This window comes from Coregonus clupeaformis, unplaced genomic scaffold (assembly GCF_020615455.1).
Source record: "Coregonus clupeaformis isolate EN_2021a unplaced genomic scaffold, ASM2061545v1 scaf5275, whole genome shotgun sequence".
In the NCBI taxonomy this organism is placed as follows: domain Eukaryota; kingdom Metazoa; phylum Chordata; class Actinopteri; order Salmoniformes; family Salmonidae; genus Coregonus; species Coregonus clupeaformis.
This window is the reverse complement of record NW_025538729.1, coordinates 1-17,125: the sequence shown is the minus strand read 5'-3', so window position 1 is coordinate 17,125 and position 17,125 is coordinate 1. Positions and strand designations below refer to the sequence as shown.

At 40.2% G+C, this 17,125-nt stretch overlaps 4 protein-coding genes across 4 annotated transcripts; 2 read left to right on the top strand and 2 right to left on the bottom strand.

Moving 5' to 3' along the window:
* The first annotated feature begins 428 nt into the window (after positions 1-428).
* Positions 429-1,309, top strand: LOC121550829 (hemoglobin subunit alpha). The gene is made up of 3 exons (XM_041863197.2): positions 429-582; positions 807-1,014; positions 1,126-1,309. The coding sequence occupies exons 1-3, from the start codon at positions 488-490 to the stop codon at positions 1,252-1,254; spliced, it is 432 nt and encodes a 143-aa protein (XP_041719131.1). The 5' UTR covers positions 429-487; the 3' UTR covers positions 1,255-1,309.
* Positions 1,310-5,367: 4,058 nt separating this feature from the next.
* LOC121550830 (hemoglobin subunit beta-4) lies at positions 5,368-6,404 on the bottom strand. The gene is made up of 3 exons (XM_041863198.2): positions 6,240-6,404; positions 5,755-5,977; positions 5,368-5,615 (listed from the first exon to the last, which is right to left on the bottom strand). Exons 1-3 carry the CDS (start codon positions 6,329-6,331, stop codon positions 5,484-5,486), a joined length of 447 nt encoding a protein of 148 aa, XP_041719132.1. The 5' UTR covers positions 6,332-6,404; the 3' UTR covers positions 5,368-5,483.
* Positions 6,405-7,618: 1,214 nt separating this feature from the next.
* LOC121566201 (hemoglobin subunit alpha-4-like) lies at positions 7,619-8,788 on the top strand. Its single transcript, XM_045220726.1, has 3 exons — positions 7,619-7,764; positions 8,102-8,309; positions 8,400-8,788. The coding sequence occupies exons 1-3, from the start codon at positions 7,670-7,672 to the stop codon at positions 8,526-8,528; spliced, it is 432 nt and encodes a 143-aa protein (XP_045076661.1). The 5' UTR covers positions 7,619-7,669; the 3' UTR covers positions 8,529-8,788.
* A 5,990-nt stretch (positions 8,789-14,778) lies between these two features.
* LOC121550828 (hemoglobin subunit beta-1-like) lies at positions 14,779-15,725 on the bottom strand. The gene is made up of 3 exons (XM_045220727.1): positions 15,571-15,725; positions 15,131-15,353; positions 14,779-14,976 (listed from the first exon to the last, which is right to left on the bottom strand). Exons 1-3 carry the CDS (start codon positions 15,660-15,662, stop codon positions 14,848-14,850), a joined length of 444 nt encoding a protein of 147 aa, XP_045076662.1. The 5' UTR covers positions 15,663-15,725; the 3' UTR covers positions 14,779-14,847.
* Between the last annotated feature and the right edge of the window lie 1,400 nt (positions 15,726-17,125).

The following is a 17,125-nucleotide window of genomic DNA, read 5'->3' as shown; positions in this document are numbered from 1 at the left end:
AAAGCAGCTGCAACTTTAGAATTAACCTATTGGAAATATATGCTTGATTACACTGAAATATTTCGTTTTATGCAACGAAATAAATAATAATATTTTATCTTTATCAATCAAACAAATTGTAAAATTGTTGCATCTGGTAGGCCTACAATTCATGTATATGCATTGTGTTACAGTACAGCCAGAAGATGAAAACGTAGGCCACAAAAAGGAACAAAATTAATGATGGATATGATTAGAAGCATAGCCCTCTGACATCTTATTGAATTACCTGATATAAAAACGCTAATGTAATATTTCATGAAAGCCAAGATAACGGTTCTTACTATTGGATTTTGACCAAGATGGTTACAGTGGAGGGGGAGTGTACCATAGTAGCTGGGCGTGTCTGCTGCTCTACGATAATATAAAGGGACCTAGTTGTATAGACAGTCAACTTGTTAGGTTCATTTCTTGTACATTTAATACAGGGAAATCAAAAAGGAGCAAAATGAGTCTGACAGCAAAGGACAAATCTTTGGTCAAGGCCTTCTGGGGCAAGATTAGTGGAGAGGCAGATGTCGTCGGCGCTGAGGCTTTGGGAAGGTAAGCCTTCTTCAAAAAAATAATTATGAGAATGGTTGTGTTTAACCTGTTGACAGCGGCCTATGTGCCTACCCGGACGAAACATTTTAACATACAATAAGTCAACTACTTTGATTACATTGTAGACACAGACGATGGGAGAAATATGATACGCGTAATGCTTAGAAGTTGAAAATCGAATAAAAACGCCTATGGTACAAACTATTCTGTACCTTCCTTTGCAGGATGCTGACTGCTTACCCCCAGACTAAGACCTACTTCTCCCACTGGGCTGACCTGAGCCCCGGCTCTGCCCCAGTCAAGAAGCATGGAAGTACCATCATGGGTGCAATTGGTAATGCTGTCGGAAAGATGGACAACCTCGTCGGAGGACTGAGTGCGCTCAGCGATTTGCACGCTTTCAAGCTGCGCGTTGACCCTGGAAACTTCAAGGTTCGCTCCCAGATAACCTATTGTCTGTATATTGATCACTTTCGACATCAACTCTAAGTCTGTTGCTATGGCTTAATCATTCAATATTAACTTTAAAAATATACTTTTCAGATTCTGTCCCACAACATCCTTGTGACCCTGGCTGTTCACTTCCCTGCGGATTTCACTCCCGAAGTGCACATTGCTGTGGATAAATTCCTTGCAGCCTTGTCCGCTGCCCTGGCTGACAAATACAGATAAATTGGAGTTCAGTTCCTGCTCTGTTGTTATCACAATAAAATAAACGGGCAATTCATCAGTTACGTCCTCTGTTTGTGTCCTTATTCCACCACATTTCACCATCAAGGTCATATTTGAATGTTAGCACTACAACAGGCTAAATACATTAGATTACCACATTATACAAAATTGAATGACAAAGGAACGAATACATTATTTTAAAAATAGGGCTTTAGGCCCACCATGCGCTAGCCAATTGTCTATGCCAATTGTCTGGGCTATTGATACTGTTTATAGCGTGTTAACTAAGGGTAACTGGTTGTTTAATAGCCTAGCTAATTTAAGTTTGCAAATGTATTTTCTGTTTTTCGATTAACTAAATACAATTTGAGTAATTAAATGTATTTTTGACACCGGCATTTTGTAGTTTCTCTTTGATGCATGGTATTTAGGGTATTTTTTACAACAGGTGGAGACCTTACAGTGAAATGCTTACTTACAAGCCCTTAACCAACAATGTAGTTTTAAGAAAGAATACCTAAAAAAATAATTAAAGCGCAGCAGTAAAATAACAATAGGGGTTCAACAAGGGTTCTTCTAAGATCCTCAAAGTTCTTCGAAGAACCTTAAGGTTCTTGGCACTGAAAATTGCCCCCAAAAGGTTCTTCCAAGAACCCCATAGGAGGTGGAGTTCATCGAGGAACCTCCTTAGTAGATGGGGGTTCTTGCAGGAACCTAACTGCCCAACTGAAATATTTGGATTGGAAAGGACCGCAGGTGCAGGCACGTAACGAAACATTTAAAGATCTCCTCAAGGTAAGGGTTGTCCCTTGTATGATCTAAATTCATATTGTTTTATGATGATGCCATCAACACGTCAGAGGATATATCCATTGGACTTGGGGCTCTGCTGGGAGTTTACCTTATATTTGAAATATTATATTCTGCTTTGCCACTAAAATCATAATAAACACTGACAACTAAAATATTGTGTTAGTGTTGTTATTGTAATGAGTATTATTATTAATAATAGGGGAGGGGGCGGGGGGGTTTCAATTTGAAGAACCCCTAAAGGATCCTCCAGGAGTCTGGGTAGCTATTTGATTAGATGTTCAGGAGTGTTATGGCTTGGGGGTAGAAGCTGTTTAGGAGCCTCTTGGACCTAGACTTGGCACTCCGGTACAGCTTGCCGTGCAGTAGCAGAGAGAACAGTCTATGACTAGCATGGCTGGAGTCTTTGCCAAATTTTAGGGCCTTCCTCTGACACCGCCTGGTATAGAGGTCCTGGATGGCAAGAATCTTGGCCCCAGTGATGTACTGGGCCGTATGCACTACCCTCTGTAGTGCCTTGCGGTCGGAGCCAGAGCAGTTGCCATACCAGGCAGTGATGCAACCAGTCAGGATGCTCTCAATGGTGCAGCTGTAGTACCTTTTGAGGATCTGAGAGACCCATGCCAAATCTTTTCAGTCTCCTTAGGGGAATAGGTTTTGTCGTGCCCTCTTTACTTTGCCTCGAAGCGAGCATAGAAGTAATTTAGCTCGTCTGGTAGGCTTGTGTCACTGGGAAGCTCGCAGTTGTGCTTCCCTTTGTAGTCTGTAATAGTTTGCAAGCCCTGCCACATCCGACGAGCGTCGGAGCCGTGTGTACGATTCCAGCTTAGTCCTGTATTGATGCTTTGCCTGTTTGATGGTTCGTCGGAGGGCATAGCGGGATTTCTTATAAGCTTCCGGGTTAGAGTCCCGCTCCTTGAAAGCGGCAGCTCTACCCTTTAGCTCAGTGCAGATGTTGCGTGTAATCCATGCACTTATTGATGAAGCCAGTGACTGATGTGGTGTACTCCTCAGTGCCATCGGAAGAATCCCGGAACATATTCCAGTCTCTGCTAGCAAAACACTCCTGTAGCTTAGCATCTGCTTCATCTGACCACTTTTTTTATTGACCGAGTCACTGGTGCTTCCTACTTTAGTTTTTGCTTGTAAGCAGGAATCAGGATGATAGAATAATGGTCAGATTTGCCAAATGGGGGGCGTGGGAGAGCTTTGTACGCATCTCTGTGTGTGGAGTAAAGGTGGTCTAGAGTTTTTTTCCCCTCTGGTTGCACATTTAACATACTGGTAGAAATGAGGTAAAACGGATGTAAGTTTCCTAGCATTAAAGTCCCCGGCCACTAGGAGTGCCGCCTCTGGATGAGCGTTTTCCTGTTTGCTTATGGCCATATACAGCTCATTGAGTGCGTTCTTAGTGCCAGCATCGGTATGTAGTGGTAGAATATAGATGAAAACTCTCTTGGTAGATAGTGTGGTCTACAGCTTATCATGATACTCTACTTCAGGCGAGCAAAACCTCGAGTCTTCCTTAGATATCGTGCACCAGCTGTTGTTTACAAATATACAGACCACCACCCATTGTCTTACCAGAGGCTGCTGTTCTATCCTGCCGATACAGTGTATAACCCGCCAGCTGTATGTTATTAAGGTCGTTGTTCAGCCATGACATGGTGAAACATAAGATATGACCGTTTTTAATGTCCCGTTGGTAGGATATACATGCTTGTAGTTCATCCACTTTATTAACAAGCGATTGTGCTTGGCCAATAGTACCGATGGCAAAGGCAGATTAGCCACTCGTCGCCGGCGACTTACCAGGCACCCCGATCTCCTCTGCGATATCTCCGTCTCTTTCTACTGTGAATGAACGGGATGAGGGCCCTGTCGGGTATCTGGATCAAATCCCTCTCATCCGACTCATTAAAGAAAAATTATTAGTCTAGTTCAAGGTGAGTAATCGCTGTTCTGATGTCCAGAAGCTCTTATCGGTCATAAGAGACGGTGGCAGCAACATTATGTACAAAATCAGTTACAAACAATGCGAAAAAACAAACAAAATAGCACATTTTATTAAAGTATTTTTGCCCATCTCTGCACATATATGTCTGTAAGTTAAAGGGTCTCATTATTTCGTACAAATGTGTATTGTTTTCACTTTATGTGAAGTGAAATTTGGTGAGATGTAGGCTAGTACTAGTGGGATAGTCTCTCGGGCTTTTCTTGTGCGGCTTGTTCCTGCTTGGTTTTACGCACAGGCTTGGTTTTACGCGCAGATTTATGCACTCAGGCATAACATGAGAGGCAAAAGATTACGGATGAGAGTTTCAATCCATCTGCAGTTTTTCACAGGTTTGATGGGATTACCTGAATTGATGCAATAAATCTTTAAAAAACTTTTTACCCCTTTATTCTCCCCAATTTCGTGATATCCAGTTGGTAGTTACAGTCTTGTCCCATCGCTGCAACTCAGTACTGACTCGAGAGAGGCGAAGGTCGAGAGCCATGCGTCCCCCGAAACATCGAACCCGGATCTGTAGTGACCTCTAGCACTGCGATGCAGTACCTTAGACCGCTGCGCCACTCCGGAAGCCACAATAATTCTTGCAGCACTATTTTGTATTTTACTCACCGTCACCGGATTTGTTTGAATAAAGCCATGCATCAGTTGCCCTCATTTTGCAAGATGGCGCGATCTGTCACATTGATGTGGATAAATCCGGTGACGGTGAGGGCAACACTCCCAAATCATATTTTAAATGAATTGTGTTAGGCTACTCAATGTGTTTAAAATAATTTTACATTAATGGGGTATGACATTTAAAATGTTGCTAAAAAGATTGACTTGAATGGGTTTTAGGTCCAACATTTTTTAAAGCATTTGTTGACAGTGGATTGCAGTCATTCTAAGGAAATACATATTTACATATCTAAAGCAAATAAAATAAATATCTAAATATACTGTAGTTATCAATTAGCAAACATTATGTGATGGTCGGCAGGTAGCCTAGCGGTTAAGAGTGTTGGCCCAGTAACCGAAAGGTCGTATGTGCCCTTGAGCAAGGCACTTAACTTTAATTGCACCTGTAAGTCTCTCTGGATAAGAGCATCTGCTAAATGTAAAACATTTGATCATCTGTCCACGCTTTAGGAAATAATTTATTTTTCAAATTTGATGATGTGTAGGCTAGGCCTATACATGTGCATCGCTTATTTGAAACCTCTGAAGGCCTAACTAGAAACCATTTGCCATCAGTAAAATTGCAGGTGAGCATTTTCCATCGAAAAACAACACTTCAAAAACATAAATGCTTTTAAATTGATTTTATTATTTTCAATATGTGTAGCTATGGCACAGCTTCCAGCCTAACAGACTGGAGTTGGAGTGTAATCTCTCTTCCATATTGATACTGTCGAGTGACGCTCTAGTGGTACTGTCTGCCGAGAGCGGACACAACGACAGCCAGGAACTTCTGGAAGGCTTCCTGAGTATCAGCACTGAAACCGGCGGGACCGAGCTTGGCGGCCACGCACACGGTGATGCAGTCGGCGAGGAGCTGTGGAGAGGGGACCGTACAAGAACCACATGGAGAATGAAATATTGGAATAAGCTTTACATCGGCTCATAACGCTATTTAATGCAAAATACTATGTATTTTTGTATTTTGTTTTAGTTTGCTAAAGTTTAATACTCACCCTGAAGTTGTCGGGATCCACGTGCAGTTTCTCCGAGTGCATCACACTCAGTGCAGTATAGGTGTTTTTGATGTCATCCAGGTTCTGCACAGCTCTGTCCAGTCCGTGCATCACGGTCTTTCCGTGTTTGGCAACAGCGGGGTTACCCATGATGGCAGCGGGTGTGGACAGGTTGCCGAAGGTGCTGAAGTGCCTCTGAGTCCATGGAGACACGATCAGAAGTCTAAAAAATAAATAAAACAGGCTGCAATTACAATTATACTTCACAATCAATAAGGTCTGTATCGCATTTAGGTCATTTAGCAGACGCTCTTATCCAGAGCGACTTACAGTTAGTGAATGCATACATGTTTAGTTTTTTATACTGTATCGCACCAAAGGTGAACACCGCGATTTCCTACTACACAATTAGTGCTAAATAGCCTAGGTAGCCTATTATCGTGTTATTATTTAATGATATCTACATAAACATTACAAGAATGTACCTCGCCAGGGCCTGGGGTCCGATCTCATCCACGCTGATCTTTCCCCACAGGCCTACGATGGCACTGCGCTCAGCATCTGTCCAGTCGACCATGTTGACGTTTGTTTGTTGATTTCCGTTGGTACTTGCAAAATGTTACAAGGGATCCCTGAGCTTTTTCTCTCCTGTGATGTCCAATTTATTGATGTTCAGTATCTCCGCCCTGAAAGAACACAGAAAATGATTGGATGAATGTCTGGGCGGGCTCATATCAGCAACTTCATCCCACCTTTAAAGATAATGCTTGGTCATTTAGGCGTTGCCAAATTCAAAATATTACGGATCGAATAAACAGGTCAGTATGAAAATGTATGCACTCACTAACTGTAAGTCGCTCTGGATAAGAGCGTCTGCTAAATGACTACAATGTAAATGTAAATGTAATGATTAGCCTTCATAAACACATGCATACTTAATGATGCAATCGAACATAATTTCAAAAAGTAAAATGTATAGACCAATAAAGGATTTAGGTTCCTTTAGCCCTAAATTCTCTTTTAATTTATCGTTGTAATATTTACATTGAATTGTAATATTATCTTTGTAAAATGCTAATTATTAATGTAAGTGTTTATTTAGGGTCTCATTTAAAAAATAAAAACCTAGATTGGGTGTAAACTACTGAAGAAAGAGCATGACAAAAAATGTGTGTTATCTTCATATTCAGATGGCCCCACCCATTTGATAGTTCCATATTTCTGGTATTTTTTAATGATGAATCGAAATGTCAGTTGGGGAAAAGCCGTTGTTGTATAGGCTAGCCTTCATCAGGGGAATTGCATGATAAGTTCTATCTGGAGACACAATTTGAATATTAGCCTATTTCATTCAATGAAAGTGTAAAGCTTTTTGTTTAATTCCTCTGAAATAAAATGCATGTAGCCTACATATTGTTAAATGTTTTGTGATAGGCCTAGGCAACGCTTTGCTACCAGAACAAAACCTTTCCATTTATTTTTCCATAGGCTACAGAATCACATAGCCTATACTCGCTCACAAATGAGTGCTGCAATATTAGACGAGTCTTAATACTTACGTCTAAACTTTAATTCTAAAGAAAATATTGAGGTTTTAAGTGTTTCAAAAACCCTTTGTTATTCAATATATATGAAATAAATGCATGCACTGTTATGGCAGCATTTTTACAAACGAAAGTATTATGTGCAAAGGTCATATTTTGGGCATTACACGAATTGGCTCGGTTGCATAATTATAAAGTATAACAAACATGAATCATGTCTTGGACAAATGCCCAATCAGAGGTGGAGCTAAGATTATATCAGGGTGTGCCTTTTCTTGTGCGTCAATAAAAAAAGCCTCTGAGTTTTCCACGCTCACCAGCTTCTTTTCTTAGCATCCTCATTTAGGTGGATAAACGGACAAGACGCAGCTATGAGTCTCTCAGCCAATGACAAAGCCAACGTGAAGGCCATCTGGGGCAAGATCCTCCCTAAATCCGATGAGATTGGAGAACAGGCTCTTTCCAGGTAATTACATAACGATGTATGATAAAATATAGACTAGGGACATGTAGGCTGTTCAAATTATTAACACAGAATTCCTCAGTCAATTTGGAAGCTATAAATGCTTAGCCTAAAGGAGATATCTGGAACCTAAAAGGGTTGTTCAGCTGTCCCTAAAGGATAACAATTTGAAGAACCCTTTTTGGTTCGAGGTAGAGAACCCTTTTGGTTCCAGGTAGAACCCTTTTGGAACCCTTTTTTCTAAGAGTGTATGCCGGCGAAGAAAGGGCGGGAGCCCCGACCGTGTGAATGATTATTGAATATTCATTTTGGCTCACCTGATTTCTAATGTCCACGACAGGATGGTGGTTGTCTACCCCCAGACCAAGGCCTACTTCTCCCACTGGGCTTCCGTGGCCCCCTATTCCGCTCCAGTGAAGAAGCACGGCATCACCATCATGAATCAGATCGATGAATGTGTAGGCAACATGGACAATCTCGTTGATTTCTTGTCCAAGCTCAGTGAACTGCACGCCACCAAGCTGAGGGTGGACCCCACCAACTTCAAGGTAAGAGAATAAGACTGGAAAGGACACACACAAAATCGGAGATTTTACCTGTGTGAATGTGAAATAATCTATTTCCCTTTTCATTTGCAGATCCTGGCTCACAACCTGATTGTGGTCGTTGCCGCCTACTTCCCTGCGGAATTCACCCCCGAGATCCATCTGTCCGTGGACAAGTTCCTGCAGCAACTGGCTCTGGCCCTGGCGGAGAAGTACCGCTAAACGGGAGTTCAGCTGTCAAGCTGTCATCCGAGGCATAATGTCCATCCAATATTGACACACTGACAATGTCTTGTGATATATATTGTCGGCTACATTTGGATTCTCTTGTAGAATATATTTGTCACGTCAAGTATAGAATAAAGTTAACAGCCTATTTCACATTGTTTCAAGGGCATTTCATAAAAATTATGCACTTCACAATTAATTATATTTTTACTCCACCTTAGCATACACCTTGACATTAAAATGTCCTAAATGAATGTGCCTGAGACCAATATGTTGTGGCCAGACATTACTCTTCATTGTCATATAGCAGGATAGCATGATTGATTTCCCTGCTGTAACTGGCCAAATAACTACACAAGGCCATTTACGTAACTTTAACGGGATGCGTTCTAAATTAAATGGGGAAATCTTGGGAACTTTCCCTCCAGTTGACTGCAACATATGGTATTCCAACAGGTATTCAGAGGTATTTCTCAATAGGCCTACCTCAATAAACTGTATGCATATTTTCCAATCCAAAGCATGGATGTCAACAGGACCTGGCTTTCGGGGCGTTAGCCCCGAATGTTTTTGGGTCAGCCCCGAATCTTTTGCACTGCTGCAATTGGGTAAAAAAAATTGTAGTCAATTGAATGCGCCACTTAGTTCATAGAGCTGTGGTTAGGTGAAACTCCCGAAGTCATCCAACCGTTATAATCAGGAGCAGGGGCGCAACTTACACTGGGGACAGGGGGGGACATGCCCCCCCCCCCCCATTCTGAAATGTATTTTCTACACTGTGGAATAATAGTAAAGACATCAAAACTATTAAATAACACATATGGAATCATGTAGTAACTAAAAAAGTGTTAAACAAATGAAAATATATGTTATATTTGAGATTCTTCAAATAGCCACCCTTTGCCTTGATGACAGCTTTCCACACTCTTGGCACTCCATCTGCTCTAAAATGTGATTAGTTTGGCCAGTTAGCCATAATAATAATAATAATAATAATAATATCATTCAAGAAGATCGAAATGCATATTCCCATGAAACTGATTTGGATCAAATGGTTGGCATACATGCAGCATGGAGGTTTCACCTTTAAAAAGTGAAGAATTAGCATTCACGATTGACAATGATGATGGCCTAATTTATAATAAGGTAGGCCTGATTAAAAAAATAGAACATTTTCCTTTAGCCACTTACAGTACGTGTAGGCAATCATGCAGTTTGGATGATGCATTGTATGTATACTATAAAATGATGTTATACAATAGGCTTCATGTTGGTACCATCTTTCATTCAGAAATGATGGCTTAATAATAATAACAAAATAATTCCAGCACCATTTTGATTGGGACAGGCGTCATTGCGCTGCTTTGAGAAAAGCATTTGAACTCATCTTGATAAATTAATCAATGTCAGATTTTTGTTTTCACTGAATCTCCTTTTGGATATTTGGTTACAATTAAGCTGGGAAATGTTAGCTAGAGTAAATTCTGAAAGTATTCAGACCCCTTGACGTTTTCCACATTATGTTATGTTACAGCCTTATTCTAAAATTGACTAAACATTGACCGGTCATTCCCTGTTTTGAGCCCCATATTTTTAGCTAAAAAACCCCACAAAACACCCCCCACAAAAAAAAACTGGGGGGGTTTGCCTGTTTTGCATGTTATTTGGCATTAATACTTGTCACATATCAGATTGCAAACAATGTAAAAAAAATAAAAAATAAAAAATAACATTACTTGGGTTAATAAAGCCGCATGCAAACATGGTCTCTTTTTTGCTTTCTTGAGTAAGGCTACTCCAAAATGCAGGTGTTTCAGCCTAGCTCAGTGCTTTCTGTGGTGGTGGTGCAGCCAGTGGAAAATAAGGAGCTTAGGGGTTGGCAATGTCAGCTAGCAGTCATCATCATGAATCAAGTTGACTATCTACAGGCAAATCCTTTTTAATCCGTGTCATATGAACAGAAATAATGAAGAGAAATTATAGATAAAACGTATCGGTGCTCATCGCCATTGTTGGAAATCGCAAATTCAACAATAAGTTGTTTGGATGGAATCAGCGGCTAACAACAAGCATTGCAAAGCAATCACTAGCCTGCTATTCAGTGGAGTGGCTGTGTGGTCCCAATTCTGGGTTCAAGGTTCTCTTTTCCAAGCTTAAAATGATAAACTCTCAACATTGGCCATGCTGACAATCCAGCATGATTTCTGCACGCTCAAAACAACTGTTAACTCCGGAACTGTGAAATCTGACTTCAGTGAGTTCAAGACAACTGGGAACTCGGCAAAAAATGAGCTTAGACTGGGAAAATACGTTTTTAACGGTCATCCAACTCTGAATTGTAACTCGGGAACTCGGGCCTCTTTCTAGAGCAACGACCTGAAGATCACTGACATCATCAAGATTCGATCTTGTTTTTTCAGAGTTCCCAGTTGTCTTGAAAGCACCATAAATCCAGTAGTACTAAGGCATGAGGTCAAAGGAATTGTCCGTAGAGCTCTGAGACAGGATTGTGTTGGAAGGTTAACCTTCAGAACCCACCAACTTAAAGGTAAGAGAATAAGACTGGAAAGAACACAAACATTTTTTTTCTGAGTTGTTACCTGTGTGAAGATGAAATAATCTACATTTTATTTTCCTTTGCAGATCCTGGCTCACAACCTGATTGTGGTCGTTGTAGCCTATTTCCCGCCAAACTCCCACCCGAGATTCACCTGTCCGTGGACAAGTTCCTGCAGCAACTGGCAGCGTTGCTGCACAGCTATTTTCAGGTCTCTCCAGGGATGTTCGATCGGGTTCAAGTCGGTGCTCTGGCTGGGCCATTCAAGGACATTCAGAGACTTGTCCCGAAGCCACTCCTGCGTTGTCTTGGCTGTGTGCTTAAGGTCGTTATCTTGTTGGAAGGGGAACCTTTGCCCCAGTCTGAGGTCCTGACCACGCTGGAGCAGGTTTTCATCAAGGATCTCTCTGTACTTTGCTCCATTCATCTTTCCCTCGATCCTGACTAGTCTCCCAGTCCCTTCTGCTAAAAAACATCAACACGGCATGATGCTGCTACCACCATGCTTCATCAGCGTAGGGATAGTGCCAGGTTTCCTCCAGACGTGACGCTTGGCATTCAGGCCAAAGTGTTCAATCTTGGTTTCTTCAGACTAGAGAATCTTGTTTCTTATGGTCTAAGAGTCCTTTAGGTGCCTTTTGGCAAACTCCAAGCGGGCTGTCATGTGCATTTTACTGAGGAGTGGCTTCCGTTTGGTCACTGTACCATAAAAGCCTGATTGGTGGAGTGCTGCAGAGATGGTTGTCCTACTGGAAGGTTCTCCCATCTCCACAGAGAGGAACTCTGGAGCTCTGTCAGAGTGACCATCAGGTTCTTGGTCACCTCCCTGACCAAGGCCCTTCTCACCCGATTGCTAAGTTTGGCAGGGCGGCCAGCTTTAGAAAGAGTTTTGGTGGTTCCAAACTTCTTCCATTTAAGAATGATGGAGGCCATTGTGTTCTTGGGGACCTTCAATGTTGCAGAAATGTTTTGGTACCCTTCCCCAGATCTGTGACTCAACACAATCCTGTCTTGGAGCTCTACGGACAATTCCTTTGACCTCATGGCTTTGTTTTTGCTCTGACATGCGCTGTCAACTGTGGGACTTAGCAAATCATGTCCAATCAATTGAATTTACCACAGGCGGACTCCAATCAAGTTGTAGAAACATCTCAAGGATGATCAATGGAAACAGTAAGCACCTGAGCTCAATTTCGAGTCTCATAACAAAGGGTCTGAATACTTATGTAAATAAGGTATTATTTTTGTAATATACATTTGCAAACATTTCTAAAAACCTGTTCTAAAAATGTAAAGATCTCCACAATTTAAGGTAAGGTTTGTCCCTTGTATGATCTAAATTGATATTGTTTCATGATGATACCATCTATCTTTTCATATTTGTACAGATCATTCTAAAACTGAAAATGGACACAATTCAATGGATATCAATCAACAAAGAGGTAAGAATATATATGCTATAAGAATATGTTGAAGGCTAGCTGTATTGGGTGCAGATGAATGAACTGCTCACTTTTGTGTCTGTGTCTGCAGGTATACAGATGTATGTCAATTGGTATTGGTATGTTATGCAGATCACGTGTACAATCCTCCTCCCTTACCTCTTCAAGGAAAATCCCATAGGCCTCTACATTATGGACAATCTATGTGTATGAAAACCATTATCAAAAGAGTTTTATTCATCCATATTTACCACAAAAGCCAAGGTATGAATACTGTCGTGTGCATGTTTTGGTAATCATCTGTATAATTACTATTTTTTGTATTCACAGACTTCACCCACCCTACACCTCTGATGAATATAACAGGAAACCTGTTCGATCTCCATGCACTGCAAAATCATTATTGGCTATGGATACGGAGAACATCAACACATTAACATCAACACGTCAGAGGATATATCCATTATACCTGGGGCTCCGCTGGGAGTTTACCTTATATTTGAATTTTTTTATTCTGCTTTGCCACTAAAATCTTAATAAACACTGACAACTAAAATATTGTGTCATTTTTGTTATTGTTAAGCGTATTATTAATAATAATAATAGGGGAGGGGGGTTAGTTAAAAAATTAACCCCAAAATGTTATCTTATGATCCATTGAAGGGGGTTCTTTGAAGAACATTCTAACATTATTTTATTTTACATTTTTAGTCATTTAGCAGAAGCTCCTATCATACTGGCCCCCCGTGGGAATCGAACCCACAACCCTGGCGTTGCAACCGCCATGCTCTACCAACAGAGCTACAGAAGAACACTTCTGAAGAGTTCTTCGAAGAACTTATAGGGGTTCCCCCACAGTTTCAGTTTGAAGAACCCCTAAAGGATCCTCCAGGAACCTTTACTTTTTAGAGTGTATGTAGTAGCGGCCTATAAAACCAACAACAATGTTATTAACATATTGTTGCTTTAGTAAAGATCAGGATTATTAATTATCAATCGACAATGATCAAGAGCTCATTTATGATTTTCAATTAATAGCATTTGCCAGCTTATTTGACAAAATCACAGACTTGACTACAGATAAACCTAGGCTGTATAGGCAATCCACTTTGACTATGGCTGCAAATAGGCTATTGAGGCGGCTTATTATGCTTTATGCAATAATAATGCACTAAATCACAGATTGGGCACATCATTGCGCACATGTTGTCACACATCATGAAACACATTGAGACAAAAAGTACAGACCGTAGCCTAGTGGCAAAATATAACTCGATTGGTTGAACATGAAATTAATTTCAATATGATTGAAATAGCCTTTATATGCCCATGTATGTAGGCTACATTTTAATACAGTCACCTCGTTTTTCATTTGAAGCATACTTTTATCCCTCACTTGTTTGAAACAATTGCAGATACTTCAATTGTATCTGTTTTTGTAGTCAACTTCGTTCTGACGTTATAGGCGGTCACGGTCAGACAGATAGGCTAAACAACTTACGTAAATGAAGTGACGCGAAAGGGCAAAAAAACATCTAACCATGCACTTTGGTTGCTCTATGAGTGGTCTGGATCACTCATAGACGTGCAAAGGTTTTTAAGAGTGTTTTTAAGAGCCACGTTACTTACGAAGGCTCTGGGAAACGACTCGGCTAATAAAGACAAGAAGGTTCTACACTGTAAGACTTTTCTGTAATTTTCAAAAGTAAAACACTGTAGCATGCACAGTAAAATACCTTAAATGTGTTTTACAAAATTAATGCTGTAGATTGCACTGGATTATGGGTAAAATGCTGAAAACTACTGTTATTATCTGTAATTGTAAGCCCCCTGTAAAAATTACTCTAACTTACTGTATTTCTTTACAGTAGTACCCGAACGCTGCTGTAGTTGGCGGCGCCAAACGGTATGCGGTGTGTGTGTGAGAGAAAGAGACCTGTATCGCATGGCAATGATCTTAAGGCTACGAAGGCTCTGGGAAACGAGGCCCTGCGACTTATATGTATGCTTTGTAAATATTACCTGTAAATAGTTTACTAAAGTGTTCTGCATCGTACTGGCCGCCCACTTGTTTTTCTTTCTTCGATTACATGCCATATAGGGGCCTAGCTCCACTTCCCTCATCTAAATAGGGTATAGCCTAAGTATTGATCTTAAGGATTTTGATGTGGAACTGTCCCCAAAATTGCTAAACACCCCCCCACCCCCTTCTAAAAAAACACTTTGTATAAATACAAATACAATATTTTGTTTCGATGTCTTTATTTTCACTCAGGCAGGGATGTCAGAACATAATCACTTGTCTGGGATGCATTTAGAAATACCGACTGCCCATGCCTGCCACAACCACTTTCATGAACTTCTGCCAGGTTGCCTGGATTTCAGGAGTGAAAGCTGCTCCGAACTTGGCGGCAATGACAATTGTGAGGACGTCAGCCAACACCTGTGGACAAAAAAACAAAGAAGGAAGACGTTAAATAAGACTGCCGTTTTTGTTTTACCTTTGGAATTAGACGTATTGTTCTGAATGTTATACGTGCAGGCCTAACTCAGTATAGCCTAAAATATAAACCTATTTCTCAAGACAGAAGGCATACCCTGAAATTGTCAGGGTCGACGAAGAGTTTGTTGGCATGGGTCTCGCTCAGTGACTTGTATGTGGCCAAGATGTTGCCCATGTTCTTCACAGCTTTATCCAGAGCTCCACACACGACCTTGCCGTGAGCAGCAACTTTGGGGTTGCCCATGATTGCTGCAGGAGTGGACAGATCTCCGAAAGAGCCGAAATAACGCTGAGTCCAGGGGTAGACGATCAGGACTCTGTCATTGCAAGAACACAGACATATGTGGATTATTTTCAAATGTATTTCAATTATATGCCTAATTAATACTCTAACATGCTCCATTCAAGTTTAACAATATCAACTCAATATTAATAGTAATGATTAGATAACATGACAGGTATAATAGTGTTATAATTACTCATGATAAGCTACATTAAATTATATACTTGAATCAGGCTGAAGCCGTGCCCCACCTTCCCAGAGCCAGTGGTCCGACCTCATTGATATCTACTTTGCCCCACACAGCACTGATGGTGCTCTTCTCTGCATCTGTCCAGTCAACCATGTTGTCAGTGTTTGATCTCCGGTTTTGCAACAAGATACAATTAATTAATGTCTTGTGTAGGGAGACACTTTGCCTGCAACTTATATTTATGAGCGCTCTCCGCCCACTGGAGGCGGCGCATGTGATTGGCTCTGGCAAAGATAAGTATTGGCCAAGTGAGCGCTTCAGCTCTCGAATTTGATGACCTAAATTCCAATCATTTATCTGTTAAAAAATACAATAAATGTTAATTTATTAGTTGTTACATTATCAAGTCTGTAGGTTAGATCCTACAATCTGAAATCATATGTAAATAGGCATATACAGTTTTATCTAGATTACCAACGTTTCAAAATTCGCACGATCACAGCTAAACAGTTTTAGTTGATCCAACTGATGCAAGAATAAAAGCAAGGTTATGGCAAAACTCTTCCGAAGATTACATTTCCTTCATTGCTGTGTATAAGGCTATTCAAAGGAAAAAAATAGAAAGAGATGCAATTTGATAATTCCAGCCAATTCCGGCCTACAATTTGGCACAGTTTCTTATCTATGACAAAATTATGCCTTCCTTTTTTTAAATCGAGGTATTCAGACCGGTCCCACCCATTCTAAGTTATCAATTTCAAGACATTAAATGTGATAAGCAGGAAAGTCCAGTATTATTTGTGGATAGGTGTGTACCCATGTCCTCGCATGACCTCTCTGACTTTTCTTTCGATCGTCATTCGAAGTCCAATCAACCTTTTAATTGGGAATCATATCCAACTTCAATTGAACACCAGAATAGGCATATCATTGATACATACAAATGTGAAATACGTCACCTTGAATAAATACTTTCCAATTGAATGCAGGTCTTTGAAGGTGGATTTGATTTCTACAATTGAATTTACCAATGTAATATGTATTATAGTACAATCAAATATATAGCCTACCTTAATTATTTAACATTGCGTAGGATAGAACGAAATTTGCATCATAATCTAGGCCTATGCCATTTCAAATAGCCAATTAACTATCAATAAATATTTGGCTATTTTGGCAAAAGCAGCTGCATCTTTTGAATTTACTTATTGGAAATATATGCTCGATTAGGATACTCTGAAACAATTATTTTTATGCAACGGAAAAAAATTAATAATGATAATATTATTGTTATTATCTTTATCAATCAAACAAATTGTAAAATTGTTGTCATCTCTGTTGCATCTGGTGCAATTGATTTAAATGCATTGTGTTACAGTACAGTCAGAAGATTAAATTGTAGGCTACAAAAAGGAACCTTTTTTTTTATTTTATTAGGCCTAATGATGGATATTATTAAAAACATAGCCCTATGACATCTTATCGAAGGGTTTAATATAGAAAGTCTAACTTAATATTTCATAAATGCCACATTAACGGTTCTTACTCTTTAATTATTTAACGTTATTAGGATATAGAATGAAATTTAGCCAATTAACTATAAATGAAATATTTGG

Coding starts and splice junctions, on each gene's coding strand:
- LOC121550829 (XM_041863197.2), top strand. CDS start 488: ATGAGTCTGACAGCAAAGGACAAATCTTTGGTCAAGGCCTTCTGGGGC. Junction 583..806: donor GGCGCTGAGGCTTTGGGAAG/GTAAGCCTTCTT, acceptor CTTCCTTTGCAG/GATGCTGACTGCTTACCCCC. Junction 1,015..1,125: donor TTGACCCTGGAAACTTCAAG/GTTCGCTCCCAG, acceptor TATACTTTTCAG/ATTCTGTCCCACAACATCCT.
- LOC121550830 (XM_041863198.2), bottom strand. CDS start 6,331: ATGGTCGACTGGACAGATGCTGAGCGCAGTGCCATCGTAGGCCTGTGG. Junction 5,978..6,239: donor GGACCCCAGGCCCTGGCGAG/GTACATTCTTGT, acceptor TTTATTTTTTAG/ACTTCTGATCGTGTCTCCAT. Junction 5,616..5,754: donor TGGATCCCGACAACTTCAGG/GTGAGTATTAAA, acceptor CCCTCTCCACAG/CTCCTCGCCGACTGCATCAC.
- LOC121566201 (XM_045220726.1), top strand. CDS start 7,670: ATGAGTCTCTCAGCCAATGACAAAGCCAACGTGAAGGCCATCTGGGGC. Junction 7,765..8,101: donor GGAGAACAGGCTCTTTCCAG/GTAATTACATAA, acceptor TGTCCACGACAG/GATGGTGGTTGTCTACCCCC. Junction 8,310..8,399: donor TGGACCCCACCAACTTCAAG/GTAAGAGAATAA, acceptor TTTCATTTGCAG/ATCCTGGCTCACAACCTGAT.
- LOC121550828 (XM_045220727.1), bottom strand. CDS start 15,662: ATGGTTGACTGGACAGATGCAGAGAAGAGCACCATCAGTGCTGTGTGG. Junction 15,354..15,570: donor GGACCACTGGCTCTGGGAAG/GTGGGGCACGGC, acceptor TTGCAATGACAG/AGTCCTGATCGTCTACCCCT. Junction 14,977..15,130: donor TCGACCCTGACAATTTCAGG/GTATGCCTTCTG, acceptor TTTTGTCCACAG/GTGTTGGCTGACGTCCTCAC.